The 23647-nt window shown below is 32.0% G+C and overlaps 1 protein-coding gene across 1 annotated transcript; it reads left to right on the top strand.

Moving 5' to 3' along the window:
• The first annotated feature begins 676 nt into the window (after positions 1–676).
• On the top strand, positions 677–14642 carry LOC139512499 (uncharacterized). The gene is made up of 7 exons (XM_071300149.1): positions 677–801; positions 2757–2799; positions 4660–4849; positions 11462–11615; positions 12448–12662; positions 13676–13833; positions 14489–14642. The coding sequence occupies exons 1-7, from the start codon at positions 759–761 to the stop codon at positions 14631–14633; spliced, it is 948 nt and encodes a 315-aa protein (XP_071156250.1). The 5' UTR covers positions 677–758; the 3' UTR covers positions 14634–14642.
• The last annotated feature ends 9005 nt before the right edge of the window (positions 14643–23647 follow it).

A 23647-nucleotide genomic window follows, 5' to 3' on the forward strand; every position in this document is an offset into this window, starting at 1 on the left:
GTGGGTTCTTTTTGTCCTTTTAACTCAATAACCGTATGAACTACGTAAAATCCTTTGACATTACCGAAAAGGATCAAAATGAGTATTCAATGAAAAAAATACCATCTAATCGGATAAAAGTAAAATCCAAAACACTTTACCAGGAATCAACCCCTCTGTATCAGAAACCGTTGACGCCACTCCAAATCTGTTGACATACTCAAGTTGCAGAATTTTATTAGCAATTAAAAAATAATCCATTAAAATAAGTTGCAAAATCAACAATCTGTATATATAAATATGTGAACATTAATTTTTCAAACCTGACCATTTCGCATTTCGCGGGCAGTACGTGGAATTTAGCATGAGGTCTTCGAATTTGGATTTTTTTACTTTTTCTGTGGAAAAAAGATTGTTTTAAAGACAAATTAAGTTGAATTCTTTGATTCGTCGTTTTAACGTGATGACGGCTGACAAATTGGACCTCGTTATTTTAGTATTATAGATATAGATAGATGTTTAGTAGTATCAGAGATCAATATTTTATTTAGATTGGAAAGACGTCAGAAAAATGGTTCAACTTATTGTACTAAGGTTATATGTTTAAAAAGCTGTGAAAAAAAATGGTTGAATATATAGAGATTTCGAAATGGTTGTCTGACACCTGAACTTGGTTATTAAAAGGTGCATATCTTAACCTAATGTTAGCTTATTGATAAGAAACTAGTGAAGTTATGATAAAGAATCAGGAGTATTTGTAAACGTAGGCGTACACAGCAATGTTTACATCTACATGGTTTCTGGTAACATTATTGTTTCTTGGTAAGGTTTTATTTTGTTCAGTAATATATTTTGGTTTTCAAGAATACATGGCAAACTGCGTAATATTTTTCAACCGCAAACCTTACACAACTGAACATAATTTCTTATCTTACAAATTCGAACGATTTGTTTTATCAAGTTGGATCATTGCTTTTGAAGGGAGTTGTTGTTGGAATCTAAATTAAGTCTGTAGATAGCTTGGGGTTTAAATTAAAATCCATAATTTTTTTAAATAATTTGTCAAAATGAAGTTTACATTATTCTTTTTTCAAAAAAATAATAAAACAATATCATAATGGTTCACCGGTTTTTTTCACGCTACAGGTTGTTCAAAATCATGTGAGATTTTTTATAGACAATGCATGGAAAACCTAATTTTGTCTCATAAAACTGAAAGTACACCATAGAATTTTGAGATAAAATATGAGAAGATAGATCTAATACTATGTTTTGTAATAAGAAAAAGAAAATGGGGCCACGGAACTTGTTTTCTTGCTATATAATAAAATAGGTTAATTCCTTACACAATCTATTGTAAAAGTTACTTTATCTTAAATATCTCCCCTTACATTTGAGTTGTCTATCCTTATGTGGCATAGTTAAAGGACACTAAATCAAACAGAAATATTATATTTGTTTTTTGTAAAAAAACATCCGTAAATATGACAAAACATGTCATTTTATGTATTAACTTAAAAATTCTAACATATGAATCACCTTCTACTGTGCACATTGCATTAAAGATCTAGACCTATTGTTATCTGGTATTTACAAATCCAAGATGTAGGAAGACAACCGAGCTCCCTTAACCGACCGTGCAAGGGCTGTATAGCCAGTCAGGGTCGTTAAAAACTTCCATATATATATATATAGCTACCTTAAGTGAAGTGTACTAACCATTACTACATATAAATAATGGCCGCGGTGTAACTTTTCTGTTCTGCGGTGGCGTAAAGCAAATACAATGCACCAATCAATCAATCAAACCATATGTTTTATTGATAATCATGCTTATTTGCAGGTAAATAAACTAAATAACTCTTTAACCAAAACACCATGTTAATTAAGGTTCCTACATCTAGTTCATGGCCTTTGTTTTGATTTGCCTGTGTATTTTTTTTTAAATGGATAAGTTTCAAAGCTAGTTTGAAAAATGTAATTCTCTAATTTTTCTATTAAAAACTGTTATAATCTAGTTAAAGATTACGCAATATTGTAAATAAGTCTCTACGATCTAGACAATTTTATTTGAAAATTTATTTAAAAGAGAGGGACGAAAGATACCTGAGGAATATTTAAACTCATGGATAAAAAATAAACTGACAACGCCATGGATAAAAAAAAAAGAAAAAGACAAACAGCAAATCAATAGTACACAAGACGCAGCATAGAACACCAAAGAATAAGAAACACGAACCTCTTCAAAAAGTGGGGTGATGTCAAATTCTCCGGAAGGGTAAGCAAATTCTGCTCCACATACATGTATATGGCACCCTTCGTGTTGCTCATCTTATTACAAACCCAGTAAATAGTCTCACTCGGTAGGTCACATTCGTGGAAACATCACAACCTTTTAAAGGAAGTTTGCGTTAATCAAAATCTATTTTGTAGTTTTCTTTCTGCTTAATTTGATTTGTACATTACGTTTTTTTTTTCAATTTATGTCAAGTTTTTACAAACTTACAATCGTTTCATTTTAATCTATTTAGAAAAATATGACAAAATAATTTTTATTATTTGGGGTATATACATGCAGTCGAAGAGAAGCTATCCAGCGATACAAAAACTAAAAGACATCGAGAAGAAAATATACGGGGGTCAACAACTATCGTAGTATACATCACAACTCCTCCTCCCGAGCATAAACAAGTTGTAAATGAAATTATTAACATATTGAGTAAGACTGTGAGAGATCTGCCATAAGCACAAAATTTCAAGATTGTATTTTTTTTCAGGCACGTATGGGATATTACCTCCAATTACTGACGAGGAATTGCGGTATTTTTATATCTTAATTCATTATCGGTGGCGAATCCAGAAATGTTCATAAGTGGGGGCTCACTGTCTTCCTAAGAGCGGTCAAGCTTCAGTGATTCCCTATATAATCAACCAATTTTCCCCCAGAAATAGGGGGAGGGTCCCCCACTTAATCCGCCTCTGATTATCACGGTAATGTTTAAATCTGATGTACATCCTCAATTGAAAAAAAAACAACTTATCAGTCTATGAATCATTTGTAAATTCATAGAAAAAGATTTGAATCATCGTAGGTCTTTCAAAGCTACGTAATATCACAAATACTTTCGGCTTTGGAGGATTTCAGAAGATTTGAGACTTATTGAAATTGGTCTTTTCCTTTAGTAGTATAGATATATATTTTCCTCATGGTTGTAGACCTTGAGTACTTGCACTCATGTCTTTTAGTTGAAAGATGTCTCATCGAATCATACATTTACTGCATGCAACTCCTTATCTTTATAATACAATCAATTTGTATTACTTCTCTTTTATCAACTTCAAAAAATCATATAAACTTATTGGGTCATTTTAAGTTTTCAACGTTCTTCAACTTTGTACTTGGCCTTTTGAACTTTTTTGATTCGAGTGTTACTAATGAGCCTTTTGAAGACAAAATGAGTGGCTGTCGTACACAATTTTAATCCTGTTACAGTTTGTACCTATGATGAGTTTATTGATACCATAAGTGTTTGCTGATTAAAATGATCAACTAAAAAGAAGTCACACTATATAAATGAACAAGATAATTGCGAATCTGAAAAAAAATCACTAAAAGAGAACAAATATATATAAAACTTAGTAGTAGTATTACTGAAGTATGCCACTTTTGTCTTCTATGTTAAAAAAAATTTATGATGCATCATGAATATTGATAAACCATAGTATTTACTATAGTATTGGCACCACCATTGGGTGCTATTGTGTAAAAAGAATAAACAACCATATAAAAGGAGATGTGGAGCAAAGGTAAAGGAAACAACAAACTGACGACACCAATACATTCAGAATTCAATATGCTATCTGTACCAATATACTTGTATATATACAAACCTCTCCCCTAAGTTTATATACGATATTAATCTTAACAGACCGATACAATCAATAATCTGTCGTGTGAACATACTATAATTCCCTAAAACAAACATAAAAACCTACGAAAATACTCAATGTATACCATGCTCTGACCAGGTTTTTGAATTGGACAGTACACACGGTTGATGTAAAGATGACCTAATATATAGTTGTTCAAATGCATTTGGTGATGTTTTCACCCTATTGTTCCAGGTAGGTAGTTGTTTCATTGGCTAATATACCACATCGGCTTATTTATTACATAAGATAGAGTTAAAACTCGTTTTTGGATTGACGGGTTACTGTTTTGTTTAAAAACTTACAGTGGCAAATATTTCATGCTTATTCAGGACAAGAACAAATTACATAGACGGTCTACCAGCATGAAGGGTATTAAACTTTCTAGGCTGCCACCGGAAAAAAGGGTATTTTGTATTGGACATTTTGCTTTACAACAAGCCACTTGGAAATCACCATTTCGACCGGTTGAGGATAATTTTTGCTATTAACCCTAACTGAGTGCGATATTTCTTTACTCCATTCTACCCTAAGGCGTGTTGGTATCGTACGATGAAAAAACCCAGAAAACATAAATTATTTGATTTCAACAAACCATGGTGGCTCTAATGGGTTACCATACATAAGAATAGATAGCTTTGGCTATCACAAATATGCATATAGGATATAATTGATATTAACGCCATACACTATAAAACAATAAACCATAATATTTCTTTATTTCAAAATTCAACTTCATTTCATTTTCAGAGAAACTTCAGATGGAAGGGTAGAACTCAAGCCCTACGTGCCCCCAAAGTCGTTATTCTTACATGGATCTCGTGCCGGTTTTAAACATCTATATGTGGACAGTAGTGGGCGAGCCCATTCTTCTCATATTAGCTCACCGAGTATCACTATTGCTGCAACTCAAGCTGTCGGATCTTTAGCATTCCATAAGGTAAAAAAAAATATACATTGCAAAATTTCCAAAAGACAGGCAGATCATACAGAATTTTTAGAACTTTTTTTTTAAACGAAAATATAATCTAAGTTCTGATTTGTAAATTGAAGAGACAAAATGAGTGCTCTTAAAGCATTCTGGATTGAAGACTCAGTATGGGTTGTAATAAATTATGCTCTGACAATTGTGAATTAAATGTACCTTTTCCTAATTTGTTTTCTCATAAAGTCAGTCTTATGATTTTTTAAATTTATAGTTGATTACACAAGAGAACTTTTGGGTAGCTATGGAATTATATAACTCATGCAAAGAGAGTCACGAATAATTTGAAATTTTGTAAATGTTATATCTAAAATGTAAAATCTTTTATTGCACTATGAAGTGTTTTCATGTTTCAATAACAGATCTTTAAATTGATACTGCAGTCCTACTATTTACGGTATAAGTTTTACATATTATAAAGGAAAATTTAGTTTTATTGTACAAAATAATTGTCTGTATGATTATTTTCAAAGTTGACGTGCACGTGATATAAGGATTTTTCATGGGTTGCAAAATTAAAGGGTCGAATTGTCTATTCAATCTTTCTCCACGGAAAATTAAAAACGGAGAGTCCACGGAAAATTAAAAACGGAGAGACCACGGAAAATTAAAAACGTAGAGACCCTTCTCAAATGGCAAAAGCAAAAGCTCAAACACACCAGAATGAAAATAACTGTTATATTCTTCACTTGGTACAGGCATTTACTAACAAACACGGATCTAGCCATTTTCAAAAGGGGGTTATAACCAAGGTAAAAAGGGTGGGGGAGGTTAAACAATATGTAGTTATTATGTTTCCAGTAAGATACAAATTTACCCAGTTTTGTTGGCAAGAATTCCATCCTAGTCACTTTCATTTGAGTACTTATTTTCTTTTAAGATGTTGTGATATAAAATATGTTTTCTTCTTAAAATTGTCTCCTTTAATTATATCGGTATAGAAAAATCGTTATTATTTAATCACAGTTAATATTTAATTTTTTACCCTTCACTGATTACAAGTGAACTGGATTTATATATGAGAATTTATACATTTGTTACCTTGCAGACGTACAATGAAATATAAAGAATCAACACAGTTAGCACCCATTATTTCCTCGCGTTAAATGTTTTTTTTTATGGATACACAAAAATGAGTAATTTCATAAATAACTTAACAATAAAAAGAAATAGGAATATTAAACAGATGAAATGCAACTGAAAATATAATGTTGGTTCTTCATAACAAATATAATTGTAAAACATAAAATGTTAGAATACCGCCTCCCAATGTTATTTATAATGCAATAAAGTGATTATTATTTTTCTTAACTTATTGTACCCATACCTAATGAAGGTAAACTGAAGGTATGGGTGCCTAACTTTGCCAGACGATGGTAAACGTAGACAGAGACGTGTTCAGCCTGATGGACTGTGACAATCACGGCCCTAGAGGATATGAAGCAATGTACTGCTACAGCCATTTGAAATGTCTTGTATAACATTCGTATTAATCCGTGAAAGTTGTACAGAGATTTCACTGGGAAGGTAGATTGATAATGAGTGAGTGAATGAATGAATGAATGAAGGACCGAGTGAGCAGAGTGCGTGCGGAATGAGAGTAGAATGCGTGACGAATGAGAATAGAATGCGTGACGAATCTGAGCAGAATGTGACGAATGTGAAGAGGGTGCGTGACGAATGTGAGGTGAGTGCGTGAGTGAGGTGAGTGCATGAGTGGGGAGAGTGGGAGAATGAGGTGAATGCGTGAGTTAGGACAGTGAGGAATGTGGGAGAGGGAGAGAAAAGGTGATTGAAGAGTGAGAAAAAAGGTGATTGAAGAGTGAGAAAAGGTGATTGAAGAGTGAGAAAGGGAGGAGAGATAGTGAGCGAGGGAGGACGTAGAGTGAGGAAAGTGGGAGAGTGAGAGAGAAAAGAGATAGAGTGAGGGAGAGAGAAAGTGTGAGTGAATGAGTGAGAAATTGATTGAGTATGAAGACTGAGTGAGTGAAAAGGTTAGAGTGAGTGAGCCTGTTAGAGAGAGAGATTGAGCGAGGAGAGAATGAATGGTGTTGAGGTGAGTACATGGACGTGAGTATGAGTGGTGTTGAGGACAGTGAAAGGTGGAGAGTAGAGTAGAGTAGAGTGATGTTGAATGGTGGCTGATGATGGTGACAGTGAGTTATGGTCAGTGGTGAGCGAGTATGTGGGTGATTGTGAGATTGAGAGTATGGGAAATAAAGTGGAACATTCACTGAACGAATACATTTGGTCTAGAAAATAAAATGAAGGGGTGAATAAATAAAGGCAACAGTAGTATACCGCTGTTGAATTTTAAACAATTTATATATATTATATATATTTATGTCGTGTACATGTTATTACTTGTATGGTGCCATCATCCAAGTTATTACTTGTACAAATACAATTGTACATGTAATTACTCGTACAATTTTTATTGAGAAAAAGATAATAACTTGTCCAAATCAAATTCTTGGTCTATTTGAAGTTCAAAATAAATCATTTCCTTTTAACAAATAATTCATTACTTAGCCTAAAGGCATAAATTGTCAATATGTGAGTACGTTTTATATACCAAATGTATGAGCAAAACTGTTCAGTTTAGTGGTCAGAATTAAAGTGTAGAGATGGGCAACATTATAAAAAAGAAATTTCACGATAAAATAATTAAATTGTGTGATTAAGTTCCAAAAAGACTGTGCTTCGAAGATATCTCTGAAGGCAGTATGGTGTTTTGGGTGTAGCAGGAATTGAAAATTTATCATTGTACAGTAAATGAACTTTACCCCGTTGATTAGAACTGCACTTCTTCTTCCTTTATAGTACATGCCCCCCCCCCCCAATGGGAGTATTATCGTACTGTTATTTATACATGTTCGATGTGAGAACAACAAATGTGCGGGTAAGTGCAAATTATCCACAGTGAAAACGGTGATTCTTTAAAATAACGATAAAAACAAGGTTGAACATCTATCGAAGCTTGACCACTTATACACCTCTTTTGAATGATTCAAGGGTTGTAAGCTTACTAAGTGTTGTGGCAGTTCATTCCAGATTTTGACAGTGTCATGGAAAAATGAGTATTGATATGCACATTCTGTAGTTGGTCATGAAGGCATCCACAAAACACATAAGGAGTTAAAATAAACAATTTGCAAATACCAATTGAGAAATTATCAGACTTTTTATTCAGATGTGTGAACAGTGTATTTTGAAAAAAGTCGTTCTGAAACCATCAAATTAGTTGTTCATCCTATCACATCTACATGTACAGACTTAAATTCCCGTTGTCAAGTAGATCTTGTTGATTATCAGTCATGTCCAAATGGAGAATATAAGTGGATCATGCACTACAAGGACATTTTAACCAAATTCAGTATATTGCACCTTTAGAGTAAAAAAGAACAGTTGAAGAAGCTTAAACTCATTACTTATTAAGTTGAAATGTTGCTATACCATAATTGAACTTATTGTGCAATTCAAGATACCATACTTCCTTGTCTTGTGCAAACAAATAGGTAATTTAATCTATTAGGCTTGAATTTTGTTTTCAATATATATGATATTACGTATGCGACTTTTTGTAATGATAAAAATAAATGGTTGAAGGGTAACAATTTACCTTTGCTTTTAACGACTATGTCACTTTGCACCAGAAGTCCGTATTGATGTGGCATCAAGCTGTTTTGCTAAATCTGCACAAGGTGTCATGTTAACTGATGTTATTACTTTTTGTCCTTCGTTGTCTGTAAACGTTTAACATTTCAAAATCAATACCAATACACACTTGAAAATATGAAAAGAAAAACAAACACAACATAAATTTCAAAAATGCGACAAAATGCCCAAAAAAATCCAGACTAACAAACCCAAAAGAGAAGAGTTTTTAAATAAGATAAAAAAAGAAACTTATAGATAGTTAGTTGTACAAGTTGGTATCTTTTTTCCAAAAACAAATTGTACAGGTAATTACAATTATATTTGTACAAGTAATAACCTGTATGATGGCGTCATACAAGTAATAACTTGTATAAAGTTTTTTTTACAAGTAATTAGCTGTACAAAAAATAAAATATACACAACATATATATCTATGTTTACCCAAATCATGAATCATTAAAAAGTGATAAACGCTTTATGTGATGTCAAGTAAATCATATGTGTGTTCCCATTCGAAATGTAAGAAAAGAGTTGATATTAAGGGGACTCATTTTATTATAAAAAAATATAATTTATCATGAGATAACTGTTGGATTGACTCACTGATGGTAGCCAAATGTCACATTCTTGTGCAAAAGGATTCAGAGAGCATACGGAGTTGTTGTTTACCGAGAATGGAAATTTAGATACGATCCGGGTAACTTATCGGTCCTTTGAATAAACTTCTCCTCAAAGGGTACCGACTCAACACAATAATTAGATCTATGAATTTTGCTTTTCTTGGTATTCTATAATCAAACTGAATATTATTTGTATAAATAATGATTCATGGCTCTACAATCTGTCGATACCTGACTGTATTTACAGTAAATTCATGGGATGTTTACTAATTGATATTATAGTCTAAGATGAATGGTTTTCATTATTAGTTGATATTGGATTGACCTAGCTGTCAGTAACTGCGAGTAATCTCATATCTGTACTTAATGTCATTTTGTTGTGGTGATGTATTAGTACCCTGCCACAGTAGATGTTTTCTGTTTTTTTTTAATCGATCTGTTGAGTAAAGCTCTTTTAACTGTTAATTATAGTACGTTTTTATGTTGTACTGTTACACCAATGTCCAATGTTAGGTTGGTGCACCTTCTAACTAGCTTAACCCTACAACATTCTGTATGTACTTTTAAGTCAGGCACCTGTAATTCAGTTGTTGTCGTTTGTTGCTGTGTATCATATTTGCTTTTATCTATTATTTTATACATTCACCAGGCTGTATGCGTTGTTTTACATTTGTCATTTGACTATGCGGAATGAGTTTTACTCATTGTTGAATGCCTTGCGATGACTTATAGTTATCATCCGCCTCCTTAAATAATCTATGTTGCTGCAAATCTTCCGTGTTTAGTAATGATCAAGTTGGCGTGTTTCATCTTACTGTTCGCTAGCCTGAGTATAAGATAACGCTTGCTTTCTTTTTTATGTTGACCTTCTTGCATTGTACCACGGAAAAGTTAGTAATGTATTCGTGTAAAATATATTAATTAAATTGTTTATTTGACAAGTGTGGACATAATTCAGTGTGGGTAGAATGTTTGAATGTTTGATAGTGTTTTCTGACATAAAGAGGCATATGTTTTTCTCACATAGTGTCCTATGTTGAACTGTTGTGCACAATGACATCAAACCTGTACCAAATACTAAAACAGCAGTGTCTTTTATTTGATATTTAGTTTTAATGTTCAAGATTGTCTTGGAGAAAACACTAATTCAAATCAGTGCGAACCGTTCATAGATTTTATTTAGCTTTTAATATTAAATCCACATTTTTGCCAATTTGCTTTGAGTGCTTCGTGTAAAAAATATACACGTTTCTGTAATTAAATGTGCATGTCGTTCCATTGTGGGTTTTCCTTTCAATATCTTAACTTTGGAAAAGCTTTTTTTTTTAATACATTTATCATTTTTTTTAAATGATCCGTTAATGGAACACAGCTAGCTGAGTGAACCACAACCCTAGAGAGATTCCATTAAAGAAGCAGAAGATCGCAATAGGTTTTATTTATTATAGTTATAATATTTAGAAAAAAATACAAATATCATAACTATAATAAATTAAATGATTATTATGTTTTACAGAACTGGAAAGAAACCTATTGTGACTGACATTTAAGATCTTTCCATCATTAATTGAAACATGTTTCGAATATAAATACGCTGATGGATATCTTAGTCGATTCTGAAATTGAGGGGTGTAAAGTGTGCGAATCGTCTGCATCGACGTATTGATCAAAGGAAAATTTCGAATATGATTCCAGAACTGGAGATAAAAAGCCTGTTGTGACTGATATTTAAAACCTTTCCATGATTATTTAAAGCATGTTTTTAATATAGTTTTCAATATAAATACCCTGATGGAGAGCTTAGTTGATTTTCAAAATGAAGGTTGTAATTTGTACGAATCGTCTGCAACAGTAAAGAAAAACTTCGAAAATTTGACCTACATGGTCAAACGAATATTTCTTTTCTCTTTAGTGTTGATTATTATAGATAATGATAAAAATTACTTCAAAATGTCATCTCCTCACCCCTGATTCTTTGTCATCAAATGCAAACAGTTTGACATGATTAATTACACAGATATAGATAGGTTTCGATATGACATAATTTTAGTTCTAGTTGTTTCTCTTGGCCGACACTTAATGCTGACTTTATATTTTTATAATGTATCAGGGATTCATGGTATTGCAGATACATGTACGGCTTCATGTACAAGTTGTTTCTGGGTTTTTAGAGAAGTACTCTCTTATTTTTACTTTAAAATAAAGTTATTGAAAGATATACCGTTGAGAGACTTGAGAGACTCACTGAGTGAATTAACAGTAGACGTACATTTCTTCTTGATTGTAGGCAGCCACAATAATTGGATTGATGACACGACACATGCCATCTTCAATTTTTACCAGTGTTGCATCAAAAGGACATGGTGTGGGTGTATTCACGGACCCAGAAAAAATAACGGTGTTTCCTGAATTTAATTACCTTAAGTCTCCTTCTGGATGTAGTAAGTTTGTTGTCAACATGGATATATTATTTATTGATGATTTTCTGTTACATATTGTTGAAATAACGTGGGAGCCAAAATTGAAAGCATGTCCAATATATGTTACATTATTCATTCAACTGAAGATTTATAATACATGTAGCGTGTCAATGAAACAATAATGAAAGCATTATCATGTTTATATTGACAGTAATTTATTTAATTCAAATGCCGAAATATTAATTAGAACAATAACTTATGAAATAGGCCTTATATCATTTCGGCTTTTTAAAATTCGAATTACATCAATTTTGAACAAAAGAGGGGCGACAGATATCAGAAGGACATTAAAACTCTTAGATCAAAAACAAACTGACAACGTCATGGCTAAAAAGGAAAAAGAAAAACAGACAAAAAAGTAACTTTCTTACTTTACTTTCGATCCTGTACAGGGGAAACTGACATTAACTGTTTAAGGAAAACAGAGAGCAGATATGAGGATCTATTTGCCGAGCCTGCGACTTTTATATGTTTATATCGTCTTGTATTTGATTAACTTAAGTGACATATATTTATTTTCATATGCAACCTTTTCACACTCTTTGTATTGTGTTGGTCACTGCGTCTGATAACTCGAGCTCCTTAAAGTGAGACTTTCATTTTTTCTATTCTTAAATCAATTTGCTGCCCTTTTCATTATTTGTAGTTTTGGATATACATTGTTCTAGTCATTTGCAGAGCTGAGAAAATCCAATGTTTAAACAAAAATGATTGCTGTTTAAAGAAGTTTATCCTTTTTAACTGCTATATTGCATTTAAAATGACCAAAACAAACTTCGTTTTCATATTGAAGGTGGCTCATGTTCTGGTTCTGTATGTTCAAAGTCATGTTACAGTGACGGAAGAAAGTACGAAGATATGCACGGTCTTACAAACAGTATATCGGGGATTGTTGACGATAATATTTTGTGCAATTCACACGACCCACATCATGGTCTAGAAAATATTTTGGTGCACGAATTTGCACATCAAGTTTATAACTACATGCCATCCAGTGATAGACACCAGGTAAGACTATGGATTATATGTTTCAGTATATTATATATATCCTATTTAAAAAAGAGACAATGCATTAGTAATGCACGGTTGGCAACATACTACTAGATTGGTTGAGACTAGTTTCCTTGCAAAACAATTGAATTCTCTTACGAAGTAATCAGTTAACACTGGCGTCTGGGCAAAAATTCATAGCTCCATGAATGCTTATTAAGTACAGCTAGTAACGAAACTTTAAGATATAATTGAAAGCAATGCTCCCGCATTCTAAACCATTATTGAAAAAAAGTCTTCCATTTAGTTAGGAATTACAAGCTTAGTGAAATAAGATATGGATCGTTAGAGCCTCATTATGGTGATCTTTAGAAGGCAACTTTTCCAGAACACATAGATATAGGACGATGTGGTAAGAGTGCCAATGAGACAACTCTCCATCCAAGTATTACTCAATTCATTTCACTTGACTGGGCGGGGTTTTACCGGTTCGCTCATAATAAACCAGTCCATCTATAGATAGGTGTTATATGATAAATTCATCAATGAAGTGTCCAGTCATTCTTTTGTAAATTCCTTTGATGACACTGATAGGTGAATATAAATCAATAATTATTATAACGGCAATCATCCTTATCATACACATCTTCAAATAGACTGTACTAATGCAAATTAAAACATAAGCTCCGCCCGATCAGTTGAAATAACATTGGTAATAACAATCTATTAAGGTAAACCATTCTAGTCAAGGTACATACTTACATTTTTCTTGAACAATCTTCAGAAGGTACATTTTAATACAAAATGACGCACGGAAAAATATTACAAAACCAAAAATGTCGAAAAACTTGATGGGTGAGAAACAGAGGTTCTAACAAAAAAACCAGCGAGTTCGGCCAGGTGGAAGTAAAACAAAAAAGAAAGTTTTAGGAATAACCTCCATCTTATTTGCTCATAACCAATGTTTTAGAAGAAGAAATACGTTATGATTTAAGGTTTATACTACTAATATTTCTGTAATATTTCTGTAGGTGACTTATATCTATAATAAAGACAAGCAACATCATACATGGCATGACCATACTTATGCTACCTCAAATGCAAGAGAGTTTTGGGCAGAAGCTTCTGCAAGTTTCTTCCGTGTAGTCATACGACCAAGGACGACTAGTGCAACAGGTGGATTGAATATGTAAATTCTTACTTTGATTTTCATATATAATCTTATCTATATTTGCACATATGACTCAACATTATCTTTAAAGAACTTTTCACATTTATTTGATAAAACGAATTTTACACTGTAACGCTGAATAGATTATTATCCTATACGCTCCTGACTTGCATTATCTTTAAAGTACTTTCCACATTTATATTTGATAAAACGAATTTTATACTGGGCCGCTTTATGTATTATTATCATATTCGTTCCTGACTTGTGTTTACCAACTTCATTTAATTGGTACCGTTATTGCTTTAATTTGAAAACAAATGGATGTAGATAGGGAATATGAAAATACTTTTAACATAAAGTGCTAACCAGGACAACTTATAATTGTGACCTGTTCAGCTAATATTATGGCTGTACTTATTACGTTTACTTTCAAGATAATCACAATAATTGTTAAGTTGTACACCCTAATTCCTGGTGTGGCTTTTTGTAAAAGTCTTTGCTTTTTGGGAAAATTGTATCTTGATAAAACAGCTAATAGCTGTAATGTTAAGCTCATGACAAGGTAAAAATCAAATAATGAAATAACTGAATTATGTTTTTTGACATAATATAATTCGAAGGTTATTTCTAATATGATGTACAATTGTCTTTAAAAAAGCTGTTTCTGTTTTAGCTGTGACCTTACCCATGTATGCAGGACCGAGCAGGAAAATAGGGAATGGATTAAAAAGCATGACCCATCTTTATACAACTTATTAGCAAAGGTTTACACAAATAACAGACCTTCAGTTCTCAGTGGATTAAAAGTGTGTCAATAAAAATTAAAAGATAACAGTTTTCTTACTCATAGAACCTAAAAGCTTATAGAACTTATACCTTCAAAAGTGTATACATGCATGCACAACAGCATTACCAAAGGTTTGGTGTAATGATATTTCGATTATAAATTCATTTTTATTATTATATAAATGTGTTTTACTTAAAAATTTATCGGTATCTCTTTTAATCTGAAAAAAAATATATAGTTACTATTACGTCTCAATGACGCTGTTTGACATATATAGACATATGATCAGGTTAAGAAAAACATTAAAAAAGTATTAACCTCCCAAGGACGATTCATTCTTCTTTCAAGGTTTCATACTAAACGGGAGGTTACAATTTAGTGCATATAGATATAGGAAGATGTGGTATGTATGTTTTCAAATTTATTTGTAGAAACCAGAATAAACGTTTGAAAATCCAGGGAACGCCTCTACAAAGTCTGACGAAATTCCATCACGCCAATGGTTCAGTTGCTACAAACATGTTTTGTTTTGTTAAATCAGATAATTTCAACATGTATAGTTGCCCTCTTCTGTATACTGTTTTATATACATTCTTAAAACAAGTGAAAAGTAAAAATGTACCGAACTCAAAGGAACCTCAAAACGGAAAGTCCCTAAACTAATAGCAAAAAAGCAAAAGCCAGAACACATCAAACGAATGGAAAACAACTTCCATATTTCTGGTTTGCAATATACATTACCTTATGTAGAAAATGGCGACGTAAACCTGGGTTTTTATAGCTAGCTAAACCTCTTACTTGTATGAAATACTGATGTAATATCAGTATTACAAACCTAATCTTGAACTCTATCCTATTTTTGTAAATTTTAAGAAATTTACCGGTGACGTACCTTTTGCGCGTCGATCTATTCGACTGACATACAATGCGTTGTTCGGCTGTGCTGTTTTTATGTGCTGATCTAGGTTGTTTGACGTATTCGTTTTTATTCTGTAGTTAGTCACCATTTCGGTGTTAACATGTATATTTATTATATGGTCATTTTTATAAATTTACAGTGTTTGCAAAAATATGAATTATTCTAAATACTAAGGATTTTCTTATCCAAGGCAGATAAACTTTTATATCATTTCGAAATATAAAGTCACTCCCTTTTGGATAGGACAAAACGATGAGCCATATGACCAAATTAAAGAGTGGCAAACGATACCAGAGGGACAGTCAAACTCATAAATCGAAAATAAAATGACAACGCCATCGATAAAAAATAAAAAAGACAAGCAGACAGATAATAGTACACAAGACACAACATAGAAAACTAGACTAAGCAACACGAACCCCACCACAACTGAGTGTGATCTCAGGTGCCCCGGAAGGGTTTTCAGATCCAGCTCAATAAGTTGCATCCGTCGTTTTGCTCATGTTATTACATATCCAGTATATAGTTTAAGTCAGTAGGTCACATTCGTGGTGAATAGGGAAGGGATTGTAGTTATGACATAAGGAACATATCTGATATCATCTGTGAAATGGTTATTCCATAACAGTCAACCAACTCGTGATGGTGTCTGTAAAATTTACGAAGGGATGATTTCAACTTCACCATTTGGAACTCTTTAATAGTTTGCTTGTGAGCAGCAACCCTCTACCAAGGAAAGCATGATAGGAAATACAAGCCCGGGAATATCGTATCAATTAGGAGATGTTGATTCTCAGTTTATGTGGTTGTTAAGTAGTGAAGACACTGGTGTATGTAAAAGTATAGCTAAGTACATAAACATGTGTTTTTTACTTAGAATATAAGTGTGAATTTTTTTGTTTGCTGCTTATATATATATATAAAATGACTACTTATATTTTTTTTACACTAGAGTTACTCCCCTTGGAACACATATACTTTGATACTTGTGTAGTATTAATTTTAGTTAAGATTGTTTTAATGTTATTCTTTGTTGTATCGATGCTGTCAATGATTATGTTCATAATTGAGCTTTCTTTAATAAAATATTTCGTATTTCGTATATTCTGTATTTTACTTTCGATCCTGTACAGGGGAAACTGACATTAACTGTTTTAGGAAAACAGAGAGCAGATATGAGGATCTATTTGCTGAGTCTGCATTTATATGTTTATATCGTCTTGTTTTTGATTAACTTAAGTGATATATATATTTATTTTCATATGCAACCTTTTCACACTCTTTGTATTGTGTTAGTCACTTCGTGTGCTAACTCGAGGTACTTAAAGTGATACTTTCATTTTTTTCATTCTTAAATAGATTGTTTGCCTTTTTCAGTATTTGTTCCTTTTTCTTTTAGTTTTGGATATAGATTGTTCTAGTTATTTGTAGAACTGAGCAAATCCATTGTTTTAATAAATGCTTGCAATTCCAAGAAGTCTATCCCTTTTAATTGCGATATTGTATTTAAATTTATTAAACACAATCTTCGTTTTCCTATTGAAGGTGGCTCATGTTCTGCACGTTCTGTATGTTCAAAGTCATGTTACAGTGACGGAAGAAAGTACGAAGATATGCACGGTCTTACAAACAGTATATCGGGGATTGTTGACGATAATATTTTGTGCAATTCACATGACCAACATCCTGGACTAGAAAATATTTTGGTTCACGAATTTGCATATCAAGTTTATAACTACATGCCATCCAGTGATAGACATCAAATAAGACTATGGATTATATGCTTCAGTATATAATATACATCCTATTTAAAAAAAAAGAGACAGTGCTTTAGTAATGCAAGGCTGCCACCATACTACTAGATTGGTTAAGCCTAGTTTCCTTGCAAAACAATTGAATTCTCTTACGAAAGTTATCAGTTAACACTGGTGTCTGGGCAAAAATTAATAACTCCACTTTGTTCTTTTGATTTTCTGCAAGCATACATGAGTGTTTATTGAGTACAGCTAGTAACGAAACTTTAAGATATAATTGAAAGCAATACTAAATCATTATTGAAAAAAAATCTTCCATTTATTTTAAGGCATTACAAGCTAAGTGAAATAAGATATGGATTGTTAGAGCCTCATTATGGTGATCTTCAGAAGGCAACTTTTCCAGAGCACACATACTTATATATCAAACTTACTCGTGAAAAACATTTTTCTTGGACAATCTTTAGAAGGTACATTTTAGTTCAAATTGACGCACGAATTTTTTTTTTTAAAGTTTACAAAACCAAAAATGTCAAAAAACTTGATGACTGAAAAACAGAGAAGCTAACAAAAAACCCAGCGAGTTCGGCCAAGTGGAAGTAAAACACGTGTTTTAGGAATAACCTGCATCTTTTATGCTCATAGCAAATATTCTAAAAGAAGAATTATGATATAATTCAAGGTTAATACTACTAATATTTCTGTAGGTTACATATATCTACAATCAAGGCAAGACCATTCTTATACTACCTCAAATGCAAGAGAGTTTTGGGTGGAAGCTTCTGAAAGTTTCTTCCGTGTAGTCATACGACCAAGAACGACTAATGCAACTGGTGGATTCAATATGTAAATTCTTACTTTAATTCTTAAATATAATCTTGTTGTATATTTGACTTAACATTATCTTTAAAGAACTTTTCACATGTATTTGTAAAACGAATTTTACACTGTAACGCTGAATGGATTATTAACATATTACGTTCCTGACTTGTGCATGTTGTGTATACTTACTTCTCTCTTGATACCGTTAATGTTTTATTTTGAAAACGAATGGATATATTTAAAAAAAACTATAAACATATAAGTGCTGACCTGGATAACTTAGAATTGTGACACAATCAACTAATATTATGGCTCTTCTATATCTTCAATTCCTGGTGTGGCTTTTTATAAAAGGCTTTGCTATTTGGGAAAATTGTATCTTGATAAAACAGTTAATAGCTGTAATGTTAAGCTCATGTCATGGTTTTTTCTAATACGATTTACAATTGTCTTTAGAAAAGTTGTTTCTGTTTTAGCTGTGACCTTACCCATGTATGTAGGACCGAACAGGAAAATAGGGAATGGATTAAAAAGCACGACCCATCTTTATACAACTTATTATCAAAGGTTTACACCTTCAGTTCTCAGTGGATTAAAAGTGTGTCAATAAAAATTGAAAGGATAACAGTATTTTTACTCTCATTTATAGGACTTAAAAGCAAAGAACTTATACTTTCAGAAGTTTAATCATGCATGCACAGCATCATTAACACAAGTTTGGTGTAATGATATTTCAACAGACTGTCGATGTTTACCAATTGTACTTCATTTTATATTATTATTATTTAAATGTGCTTCACTTAAATCTATCATTATCTTTCTTAATATGAATATACATATTTTTTTTACTATAACGTCTCATATAATGCTCATAGAATCATCATTTAAATTTTAAGCTTTATTTGTATGTTTGATGTATATTTGACATATGACGATTCATCCTACTTTGAAAGTTTTATACTAAACGGGAGGTAACAATCACTGCATGTAGGTTTTTATATTGAACTTTAGAAACCGGTTGAAATGGTTGAAAATCCATAAAAAAATCAACAAAATCTTACGCAATTCCATCATGTCAATGGTTCAGTTGCTACCATCGTGTTCAGTTTTGTTATTTCAGATTATTTTAACATGTATATTTGTTCTCTTCTGTATATTAAGACGAAAACGACTTCCTCAAACAAAGCCAAAGACGTATTTACAATATTGTTTTATATACTACCTGCCTTTCAAAAAAAAGGAAAATAAAAAATATTGAATTCAAAGGAGCTAAAAAACGGAAAGTCCCTTAACAGATAGCAAAAAATCAAAAGCCCAAACACATCGAACGAATTGAAAACAACTGTCCTATTCCTGACTTGGTACAGACATTTCCTAATATAGAAAATGGCGGTATAAACCTAGGTTTATAGCTATAGCTACACATCTCACTTGTCTGACAGTCGCATATAATTCCATTGTAATGAAAACAAAACAAACAGACATTACGGTAAAAATGTATAAAAATGGATACAGCAAACAACATTGTGTTATAATAAAAAACGACATGTAGGCACTCTAAAGACAAAACACATAAACAAAAAGAACGACAGCACAATAAAAAAAAAAATGGCGGGATATAAAAATACTGAGCCTCGCCCAAAGGATAATACCAAAAATGGACATGACAGTATAGGTTAAAAATATACAAAGAAAAATAAAAAGAACACTAGTCTATAACACGTGATAACAATGACCAACAACAGCAGTTCCTAAAATCTATACTTCAAGACCATTATTCCTTTTAGGAAGTTGGTGCGGAACATAATTAATTAACTAGGTCATGGTATCTTCCGATATTTTTTGTAAAAAAAAATATAGAAAAAGATGTTCTATGATATAACCCTGCTTTATCAACTTTCTGCACAGACACGGGTGACGTTTAACAAAGTCTGGTGACGTTTAACAAAGTCTGAGTAGCAGTATAAGCTAGTTGAATACCAAAGAAGTTTGGAAATTTATATCCCATATGTATAGTTGTAGTTGGTATTATGTTGCGAAGGTATTGGAAATTTAGAATTATGAAATTGAAATCGTCTCGTTTGTGATATATTCTGCCATTGAGATGACCGGTTGTGTCAAATTCGAAGTATAGAGATAGGATTTGCTTTCAATTTTTCAATTCATGTATTTGGTTTTGATGTTATATTGGTTATTTTCATCGGATTTTGTCTAATGCTTAGTCCGTTGTTGTGTGTGTTACATTTTAATGTTGTGTCGTTGTTCTCCTTTGATATTTAATGCGTTTCCCTCAGTTTTGGTTTGTTACCCCGATTCTGTTTTTTGTCCATAGATTTATGAGTTTTGAACAGCGGTATACTACTGTTGCTTTTATTTGTAGATTATTGCTTCTTTCAATTTTTTTTTATATTGGTGACCATTCTATTTTTTGTTTTTTTGGCATCTAATATTTTTTTATTGCCTACTTGATATATTTATCCGTTCTAACTTGTGATGTGGAGTCATGACCATAACGAAAGTGTGTTAATGTAAATATCGAACATGACAGACTTACTTCAATTTTGACTTATGATTTCTATGCATTAACTATATTTTTGCCTTGTCAACGGAGATTTCCCTTATTAAACAAACCTTAGACTTTAACAATTCTGCCTTTTTCTATGTTTGTCATTGAATAGAACTATAATATACAGAATGACTTCACAAACATCTGCATTTTCTTAATTTCATGATATGCCTGTGCGGATCAGATAGTTGTTTGTTCTACATCTCATTATATTTTTTGGTTATAATAAGTTTTGTATTTGCAATAATGTATTTTACTTTCAATTTGGCGTTTCTTTATATAGGGTAGTTGATCAGCTGAAAATATTCAAAACTATCCATTCAAACGGAAGCAAATTGGATGAAATTTATTCTTATGCAAAAGCTTTATAAAATGTAAAGTGTTGCTTAGATCAGATTATTTCAGAATCAAGTCACTCTTATTTTTGGGATAGGACGAAACGGGGAACCATTTGACCAAATTTAAATTATTGTGTTCACCATTAATAGATAAATTCAACATTTTTGTTATTTCCAACCATTGAAAATGGGACATCCTTTGCTATGCTAAACTAACATATTTTGTTCTTTTTCAGTCCCATTCAATTAATTTGCTCTCCATACATTTACCGGTGCACATTTGGCTCTTAGAGTTCTCGATGCAGTTTGGTAGATAAAACTGCTTTGAAAACATAAACTTTGTGAAGATCATTTTATTGTTTTAATAAATAATGATACATCGTTTATCATCTACGTACCTGAAGTTGTTTAAATATTTAAAATATTAAATATCAAATTTTAAATGTAAATTAAGCTTATTTTATATACACCACTTTAATTTAAAGACATTGTCGATATCTTTCTTGATCTGAAAGTATGAATTTTATTTTATGATTTTCACGTCTCATACAATGCTGTTAAAATCAACATGTTGATTATAATCTTTATTTGTATCTTTGACATACATCACAATGACATATGTACTGAGGGCATGACATTAACAAAATATTTCTTACTTTACAAGGACAAATCATCATACTTTCAAAGTTTCATGCTAAACCCGAGGATACAATTGATCAGATACATGATTTCATATATCTATTATGTTAAATTGTAAATTATAGTTTAATGGGAAACTACTTAAAACTTACACACTAATAAAACCAAATCAACACACGACAGCCACCTGACTAGGAAAGGTGCATACAAATGCAGTGGATTTAAACGTTTCAACATGATCAAAGAAATCATTTTTTTGCAATACATGCATGTATGTATCTTGCATTTGAAAACTTGACACCGCACAAGCTTCCTAACAGCTATGATGACTAAGCAGATTTTGCTCCTTTTCAGAGGTTTTTATATTATCAATATTGTTTTTGATGCATTTGTCTTTGTGCGCTCATTTTGCCATGAGAGTGCCTGGTTAAAGGTTTGACTAGAAAAGCATAACTAACTATTACCACTTTATGTTAAGTGTTTGTTGGTATTCTCTTGTCTGTTGTTTTCGTATTTCATATCTAACTTTTTTCATGAAAGATGGGTATTAGATCTTTCATTGTTTATGTGAAATTTGCTCAAACCTGTTGTATCGTGTAACATTTTCAGCTTGATAAGTTGTCGGTTTATTATTTAAGACAGTATGTTGCCATCTAGGTGTCTATTGATTATATTTGTCGCCGTGTTGGTGTTTTATTGACATATACACCACATAATTTTATTCACACACTGCTTTACTTTTATTTTCATTGACTACACCGTATTAATCTTATCGTTATTATTAATGAAAATGTACTCAAATAGTTAAACACCAGTTTATTATAATCTTGTTTTTCTTTACATGTTGGAGAGCACAACAGTTGCAAAAGAACATTTCATTGACTACACGAAATGAAGCTTATGATGTTATGTTCAAATCAAGCAGATGCACTTATGTCAATCAAATTCATAATGATACACCATTACATAATATTATGTAACCAAATAAATACATCCAGGGTTTAAGCTAGGATTTTGAGGGCTTTAGTCACTTTTTCGCGCTATTAAAATCAACCTTATTTTGTGTAAAAGCAAGGGACCAATGATGTATATTACTAGCTTCATCTTTTGACTTTGTCAGATTTTAAGGGATTGAGGCACCAGCATGATTGGCACTTATTGTATGATTTGACTGTATTGGCCATTATTATGAAAGATTCTGACATAGAATCCAGAAATTTAGTTCACAATTTCTCTTCAGTTTGTTCCAGGGGTCATTCCTGATCAACAAAAGTTGGATTCTATTTTTTTTAAACAAGGAATCACCGCAGAAATTAACTTACAATGATTATTTCACTGCATAATCATTATCATTATAAAAGATCTAAATCGATATTTGGAAATCATTTCTATCAAGTTGGAAATGTGTAAAATCCTTTTTGGAACTATTATAATGACTGAAAGGAGGTTGTAAACAAATCAACAATAGATCACGTTTTCTACTTTCGGTTTTAAGATGAAACGAAAACGGGAAGTGGCACATGGATATTAAAATCAAAACGAGTCCGGATTCATCAGAATATTATCATTTTTCGATTTAAATTCCTTTAGGGACGACATCAAAAGATCGATGTAGGATAAAAAACTTAAATCAAATAGTTTGGGGGTGAGGGGGTCAACATTGCTGCAAGTTTTGTTAATCTAAAATCGATTTTACATATATCCCTATTGGTCAATCAATTTTTCCCAAATTAAGTTAAGAGGGGGGTGTGGGGGTCAGTGAAAAAACTATGTGAATTAAGTTTTTTATCTTTCATCGAACTTTTGATGTCGTCCCTTGGTAAGAGATATATATTTGTCTCTCTCGTTTAATTGATTCTAACTGATTTCGTATTTTACGTTTTTAAATGTCTATAAATAGTCAAAGGAATACTTTCACGCATGCGTAGAACACAATACAGGAAGCACCTGTTTAACTCGTGAAAGTTTTGAATAAACACATTAAAGTTCTTTTTTTTTAAATGGAAA

The sequence above is a fragment of the Mytilus edulis genome, chromosome 2, assembly GCF_963676685.1.
Source record: "Mytilus edulis chromosome 2, xbMytEdul2.2, whole genome shotgun sequence".
NCBI lineage: Eukaryota > Metazoa > Mollusca > Bivalvia > Mytilida > Mytilidae > Mytilus > Mytilus edulis.

What these genes read in the sequence shown, in the direction of transcription:
- LOC139512499 (XM_071300149.1), top strand. Translation starts at nt 759, where the DNA reads ATGTTTACATCTACATGGTTTCTGGTAACATTATTGTTTCTTG. An exon ending in GGTAACATTATTGTTTCTTG is followed by an intron (nt 802 to 2,756) that starts GTAAGGTTTTAT and finishes ATTTTTTTTCAG; the next exon opens with GCACGTATGGGATATTACCT. An exon ending in GCAACAGGTGGATTGAATAT is followed by an intron (nt 13,834 to 14,488) that starts GTAAATTCTTAC and finishes TTTCTGTTTTAG; the next exon opens with CTGTGACCTTACCCATGTAT.